Consider the following 7,999-nt stretch of genomic DNA (forward strand, 5'->3'; position numbering starts at 1 on the left):
GGGAGGAGGGAGCAATTCGAGGTCAACACTCTTGGGGAGGGACAGGATCAAAAAGAGAGAACAGAAGCAATGTGGGGCAGGATAGGATGAAGGGAAATACAGTTAGTCTTATACAACACAACTATTATGGAAGTCATTTGCAAAACTACAAAGATTTGGCCTATATTGAATTGCTTGCCTTCCAAAGGGAAGGGGTGGGGAGGGAGGGATGAAGAGAAGTTGGAACTCAAAGTTTTAGGAACAACTGTCAAGTACTGTTCTTGCCACTAGGAAATAAGAAATACAGGTAAAGGGGTACAGAAAGTTATTTGGCCTTATAGGACAAAAGAGAAGATGGAGACAAGGGCAGAGAGGGATGATAGAAGAGAGAGCAGATTGGTGATAAGGGTAATTAGAATGCTCGGTGTTTTGGGGTAGGGGTAGGGGACAAAAGGGGAGAAAATTTGGAACCCAAAATTTTGTGAAAATGTATGTTAAAAGTTAAATAAATAAATAAATAAATGGGGGAAAAAAAGAGTGCCTGTTTTAATATACTTTGTATATGCTCAAAATGTGGAATATGAAAAACTTTACTCCATTTCATTTAGCCTCCATTACACTACTAAAAAAAAAAAAAATCCCTAGATCTAGATTCTAACTGCCAACCAAAACTTTTCCTTCTCCAACTACACAAGCACCTTCCCTTTTCCTTAAAGAACAATAATTATATCTACTTTCAAACTGCTTATTCTTTTCAGTCAACTTATGATCTAACTTCAGTATTTTTTCCTCCAACTTATTCAGTGGAGGAACATAGTTCTTTTGAAACTCACCCGAATAAATCTTTCCACTTCTAATTTAGTACTACAAACAGTTCTTGCTTTATCCAAGTACATCATTCTGAAGAAGTTTAAAAGTGACTTTTTATGTAATTCCAATTTGCTCAGGACATGAGGAAGAGAGTAAATGAGAGAAGGAACAGGGAAGGGGACCACAGCTATGGAGGGAAAGGGCCTGGCACATGATTCATGGACATATGGGAACCTCAAGAACGTATCAGGGTAGAGGACAGAAAAGCAAGAGTGGGAGAAGAAACACATGGCCAGGCATGTAGGGGCCTGCCTAACCAAACGGAGGAAAAGAACACCAGGGGCAGACAAATGGGAGCTGGACACAGATAGACAAGGGAGGACAGGCCCTGTCATGGGGACAGACACTTAGTGGTACTAGGGCTTGGACTGCTAGGAGACATAGTCTGATCAGGGCAAATGTCTCCTCTCTCAACTCCTGAAGTTCTCAAGCCAAGCCCTCACAGATGCAATTTCTCTGGGCATCCCTTTTTCTGCTTTCTCTTGGAAGTTTTTCTTTCTTTAGGATTTTTTTGTGGGGGGGGAGAAGCATAGTACTATACAAAGTTAACATAGGTGTTTTTTGGTAATGTAGAGTTCTTTCAGAATTATTTACTAACATCAAATTTGCATAATGAAAAGTTAAAGTGAGAACAGTCTGTATTTTTTTCTCCTTCTGCACCCTGGTTTAAGTATTCCCAAATGGTTTATCCACCAACTACCATTCTCTATCAGATTTTTTTTTAAAAGAAAAAAAATTAACTTTTCCCACAGTAGATTATAGTACACAAATAGTAACTTTTCCCCAGAGTTCGCAGGAAGTCAACTTCTGAATACCCCAATTTTCAAATGGAAAATAGTAAGAAGATGAGAGAAACTAAAGGTCCAATGAGTAAGCTATTGTGTAAGACCAGATTGCCCTTTAAAGTGGTTTTAATTTTAATTCTTCTTATGCAACAGGACTAAGGTGAAAATATATTTAATAGGAATGTATGCGTAGAACCTATATAAAATTGTATGCCGTCTCAGGGACAGAGTGGGGAAGGAGGGGGAAAAAAATCTAAGTTATATGGAAGTGATTGTAGAACCCTGAAAACAAATAAAATAATTAAAAAAAAAGTGGTTTTAAAAAAATAATTCTACTCCAATTAACTATCAAAATGACTTCATGACACAAAACCTTTACCTTGAAGGTCTCATTTAGCACAAATCCCCTCTTGATCTGATCAAGACGCAGAATCTCAGATTCGCTCTGTTCCAGAGCTTCAGTGGGGGCAAGGTGCTCAAAAGCACTGTTATCTACAAACCAAAGCTGAATTGCATTTCATTTTAGAGTTCAACAAGCCAAACAACTCACCTTCTTAAAGAGAACAATGCCATCTTTATCAAACTGGTATTTGGAGTACAAATCACTGTTGGAAGAGATTCCAAATGGAATATCATCGATAGACTCTGCAGCCAATGTGAACTGTTTGACAAGTTCCGACTCCAGATCCTAGGAGAGAAATATTGGAAAGAGAAAGGTTCCTGACTTGTTGGTTCAGCATGGCAGTATGTGCCTGTAAACAATGAAAACGTCAGACCCTGTGCCCACCCACAACGAAGGCTCCTTACTTAGGGTGTGCCAGCGCCCTGGACAACAGGATGAATGCAATCACTTGTTCCGGTTGTGTAAGGGATGACACAGAAAAGCACAAGAATTTGAAATTAAGTTCTAAAAGATCTACCTTGAATAAGCCAATAACAGCAACTTCATTGGAATCCACCAAGGACTCAGCAGCAGCAACATCTGTCAGGACAGTGACCGCTGGACTAGTGCGTTTCTTCAGCCAATTCACAATATCTTCAGCTTCTCTGCCAGCTGTATCCCCAACCCCCCAAAAAGTTCAGATTTACTTTGGTGTCTGGGAAGGTTAATCTCACAAACACGCATTTGTGGAGTGCCAACAATGAACTTCCTAAGTAGGAGGGGACAGGAAAGGATACAAAGATCAATCAAGTCTAGGCCCAGTCCAAAAGTAATTTGCAGTTCCTATCACCGAATCACCTTGGAGTCTTGGGCAAGTCAACCTCTTGGCTTGAGACTTTTCCCAGCTGTAAAGTGGAGCTAATATCAACCTTGATCTTATCCTCACAGGCCTATAGTAAAGATCAGAGCTATGAAGTACTTTGAACTTCTCAGTAGCAGGTAATATATATGGATAAGGTATTATTCCTGCCCTACTTAACCTCACCAAGTTGCTAGAACAAAATTAAACATGTAAAATACTTTGAAAAATTATCCCAGTAACAAATCTAATCCTCAGTTTTTTTTCCTCACTTGTCTATCTGTCCCCACCTGAAAGAACTTGGATCACTTCCTAGGAAGAGGACCTACCTGTATACTCTTTAGGAGAAGCTGTATCTCCATTCTTAAAGAATTTGATAGTGGGGTAGCCCCGAACCCCATACTGCTGTGCTAGATCAGACTCTTCAGTGGCATCTACTTTGGCTAGTCTGATTTTAGAACCTTCAGCCTTCAATTTTCCAGCTGCCTTAGCATACTCAGGTGCTAGAGCTTTACAGTGACCACACCAAGGAGCATCTGAAAAGAAAAATAAAGCATTAAGCAGGAGCACCTGATCTAGTTCTATTTCTCTTGACAGCTCCCTTAACCTCTCATAGATTTTCCTTCACAGAAACTCAACAGAAATAACCATCTAACACAGTGGTAAATGAGTTCTTGACGTTCGTTAGCAGTGAAAGTACAAAAACTGTTCACATCAGATGAAAACCATGTACAAAATCATGCCTTTAAATCTGCATTGTTATTGAAGGTTCCTGGTGGTTTTAAGAAACTTAATAACCATTACCAACTTTTAACCAAGTAGGTTTGTTGTTTTGTTATTCCAAACCTGTTGTTTTTTCAGTGTGAGAGAAGACACACCCACCCCCCAAACACACACATTCCATGACTTTGAAAAACTCATACTAATGCACTTCTGTATCTGCTCTGCAATTTAATGTCTTTCAGACTTGTGAGGTTAAGGCAGGGGTGGGGCTTTCTAGGTCCTCAAGTGTGGCCCTTTGAAGGAATATGTGAAGTTTGGATTCAAAGGTCAAATCTGAGGACCTAGAGGGCCACATGTGACCTCGAGGCCAAAGGTTCAAGGCCCCTGGAAGTGATTTGCCCAGGTCTGCCAGTATGTACAAGACTTGAGCTTTAATCATCAACAGGTGATTAGGGGAAAAAAAAAACAAAACTTATACCTAGAAGTCACTGCCATCGTCTTAAAAATTCAGACCATTCACATTTTAGTCATCTACCCAGTAGGGCTCAAATGATCCAGGATATTTGAGTTTCTTCTGTGATCCCAACTCATCCATACCTGTTACATTCTGTGAAACTCTAGTCTATGTCTTCCCATAAATTCACCACAGGGGGTTTAGTCAACATGGCAGAGGACTTCCCCTGATGTACCAGGAGCACCAGTATAGCACTTCGATTGCACACCTTGTGACTAGCCCATCTTCTTTTTCTATCACATAGTTCTTTGATGACATCTTTTATCCTTATTATCCCTATTTTTTTTTCAAAGTTCCTCACTGGTTGGTTCTATGTTGCACCCAAAGGAAACAATTACCTTTAAACTGTAAATGTAGCACATCATTCAAGTTTATTACGTTCACAATTTGTTTCACTGTTTTGTATCACAAGTTAGCAACTATTACCGCTTGATTGCCACTGAATAGATTGATAAATGCTCACATGACAACACAAACTAAATTTCAGGTTCTGGTTTTCGCTCCTCTTAAGATAGATACCATAAATTAACAGGGGCAGAAACATCCAGGTGACAGTGGAGCATTAAACCATGAAACAAATCTTTTGCATTTGCTTTTGCCTAAACAAGCTGATTCTCTTCTTTTCATGCGTACAGAGGAAGTTTGTCATGTAGACTTCATGCAAAAAGACACCTAACTTGGCCCATCAGTAACCTTAGAAGTTACTGAATGTAACAACGTAGACCTTAAGAATAAACTGTAACGGGCAGAAAAAGCTGCTTGAGTTTAAACACTCCTTACGGGAGGGTCAATGCTTTTTTTCAAGAAAAAAAAAGTGGCTTTTTGGAGACTTTTCTTATTTCCTCCGAGGTGGCCTGAATGCTGAAAACGTCAACAACTACAAATGAAGGACCTGTAGCCCCCAAGTTCGGAGGTTCTAAAGGGATACCCTTCTCCCCTCCACCCCCCGAAACAAAGAACTTGGGAAGAAGGACTAGGTCACTCCGGAGTCCTCGTAGAACTAGACCTGGCCGGGGCGGGGGGGCTCGTCCATGCGGACCCTTCGTGCCCAAGAAGGGGAAGGGGGCAGAAGGGACGACGCTCACTTGGGTCAAGGCGCCAGGGTTCTTCGGGAACCCCGGGTCCCCCACTCCTGCTGATCTCAACGGATATGAATGCGGCTCGCCGCCACCTACCCACCCACCCCCGCCCACCCTGCGATGGGGAGACGCGGCTCAGCTGCGGCCGCCGCCGAGGCCCCTGGGTCACACGCCCGCCCTCGGCCTGCCGGCTTCCGAGAAGGGGGACGCTCGCTTTCCAGGGGGCCGAGGCCGGCGGGGCAGGGCAGGACCGGGCCGGGGTGTCGGCACTCACAGAACTCCACCAGAAGATACTCGTAGGTCGCCAGCGCCTCCTCAAAGTTGCTCTTCTTCAAGACCAGGACGTCGTCCTCCTCCTCGGGGGCGTCAGCGCGGACCCCGGCCGTCACGGCCAGGGCTAGGCAGAGCAAGGTACGGCTCAGCATGTCTCTCTTTGGCCCGGCGGGCGGCGGTAGGCCGTAGGCACGCGGAAGGGGCGGGCACGAAGGAGGACGGTGGGGCTAGAGGTGCTACGGTTACCTCCCTAGGACTGAGAAAAGGGCTGAAAGCGCGCTTGTGGTCTTGGGGCCTTGCCTTTATAGATCCCGTCCCCTAGAGTGCGCGCCCGGCTACCTCCCACTTCTCACTGGCTTCCGCGCGCGCGCTTGCTCCGCCCTCACCCTGCACCGATTGGCAAACGGACTCGGGCACCTGCCATTTTCCCCCTCAGATTGGTTGCTAAGTTAAGCCTATGGTGGGTCTCTGAATGGCTGCAAAATGAAACTCGCCCCCTTCTCCTTATGATTGGTTAAAAACAATCACGCTCACGCCCTACCCACATTTCTCATTGGCTTAAAGCGAGAACTTTCTCTTTCCCTACTTTTAACTGGTAGTTCTCACCGGCACCTTCCCTTTTTTGATTGGCTGTCAAATGGGGGGGAGGAAACCCGGATATTGAAGGGTTTGATTGGCTAGTAGGCGCACGCGCCCTTTACCGTTTCCTTGTAGAACGTGGCAAAGGGGAGGGTGAGGTAAGGGAGAGACCCAGTTGAAGTACTGGGTGGCGCATGCGCTGAGGAAACCCTTCGTGTTGGATTCTAACTGGGCCGCGTCTCCGTAGTCGTCACTGCCTCCTCCCCCTACTCTCACCCCGAACTGAAGGAAGTGTCCGTGAGGTAACTTCCGGTGAGCGTGTGATCCGTGTGATTCCTGCCTGGGAAAGTTGGGGAGGAGAGGGAAGGGGAGCTTCGGAAGCTGTGGAGGCGATTCGTGCGCCCACGTGGTCCCCGCGATCCCATGGGCCGCTTGCTTTGGGCCTCGAGGTGTCCGGCGGTTGGGCGGCCGTTGGGCCTCGTCCTTCAGGACTCCTTTCCTCTCGATGCTCCTGTTACTGATCCCCAGCCCGAGCCAATGACCGCGAGGCGGGGCGCAGGCCACAGGCCCCGTGGGAGAGCTGGCCGCAGCCCGGCCAAGCCGTCCAGCTCGGTCCGGTTCTGTTCCTGCGTCTCTGAGCCCTTCTCTGCTTTGAGTTAGAGGAATTAGAACGGGAAGGGACATGACCCGGGGTCCACAGACCGGGGGTGGATATCGAGGGGGTTCGTGAACCCGCACTGGGGAATTGACATTTTATTGTCACTAACCTCTCTCCGAAAGTTATCATTCCCTTCGGTTATTTAGAAAATGTTCTGAGAAAGAGCTTCACCAGACGGCTAGAGACGCCCATGACACACAAAAAAAGACACCCCACACACACACACCAAGACTCACCTTTAAATTTATACGTAAGACAAGAGACCCAGAGAGAAGAAATGAGATTGCCCAGGGTCACACAGCCAGTAAGTAAGTAGAGTCAAGATTCGAACCTAGGGTTCTTTCCAGCTTACCATACTGTCTCCCTTTTCTGACTCTGGAAATCCAAATCTGATTCTTGATACGGAGGCCTCCCGTTGTTTCTAAGAAAATACAATTTACTTGATATCTATAAAAACTGGACAGATATCCAATTGTCTTGCTTACTAAACTTTTAAGTGCTTTAATGACCCAAATTATCTCTTAGAGTTTTCTGACAAATTGCTCTCTAATATCTCTGTCTTTCCTAGAGTCCTGGCCTTGTTCCACCCCCAACTTCACCTCCACTTACTCATTTTTTTTACACTTGACAGTCCCCAATATTTGTCATATTTTGAACAAATATATCTTTTTTCCTCCAAATTTATTTGTTTTCAATTTTCAACAATCACTTCCATAAAGTTTTACATTTTCTCCCCCTCCCTCCCCAAGATGGCTTGCAATTTTATATGGACTGTATACATACATTCTTAGTAAACACATTTTCACATGAGTCACAGTTGTATAGAAGAATTAAAATGAATGGGATAAAACATGAGTAAAACTAAAAAAAACCAAACATAACAAAAGAGAAAATAGTCTTAACTGCTCAAGTGTACCCTGAGTTACAAGGTAACTCAAAACAAAGTCAAGTGCAAGTCATGTCATCATTTCTCTGATATCATGGTCTTCTTCGAAAATGTAGGACAAACAATGGGGATCATAGATTCAGAACTCACATGGGCCTTAAGCCATCTAGTCCATCTCCCTCACTTTATAGTTGAGGAAATTAAATACAGAGCTTAAGTAACTTGCCCAAGATCACAATAACCAAGCCACCTCTGTAGCACAGTTCCTGTGACTTCAGTTTCAGCTCTCTTTCCACTATACCCTGATGTCTCCTAAGTGATATGTTACCTACTCTCTAGCAGCTTAGAGAAGCTGCTCATAATGGGTAGTGATAATTGGTACAAAGAAGAATAGGATAAGTTCAAAGGAAAG

The 7,999-nt window shown here is 44.4% G+C and overlaps 1 protein-coding gene across 1 annotated transcript in view; it reads right to left on the reverse strand.

Annotated features, from left to right (window-relative positions):
* The window catches only part of P4HB (prolyl 4-hydroxylase subunit beta), a 28,953-nt gene extending 22,934 nt beyond the window's left edge, over positions 1-6,019 (reverse strand). The window contains exons 1-4 of the mRNA XM_072645349.1: positions 5,466-6,019; positions 3,205-3,411; positions 2,555-2,688; positions 2,185-2,322 (exon numbers count right to left, since the gene is read on the reverse strand). Of these exons, the coding sequence (XP_072501450.1) occupies positions 2,185-2,322; positions 2,555-2,688; positions 3,205-3,411; positions 5,466-5,616 (630 nt within the window). The 5' untranslated portion in view covers positions 5,617-6,019. The remainder of the gene's footprint in view (positions 1-2,184; positions 2,323-2,554; positions 2,689-3,204; positions 3,412-5,465) is intronic.
* Between the last annotated feature and the right edge of the window lie 1,980 nt (positions 6,020-7,999).

This window comes from Notamacropus eugenii, chromosome 2, assembly GCF_028372415.1.
Source record: "Notamacropus eugenii isolate mMacEug1 chromosome 2, mMacEug1.pri_v2, whole genome shotgun sequence".
NCBI classification, from domain to species: Eukaryota; Metazoa; Chordata; class Mammalia; order Diprotodontia; family Macropodidae; genus Notamacropus; species Notamacropus eugenii.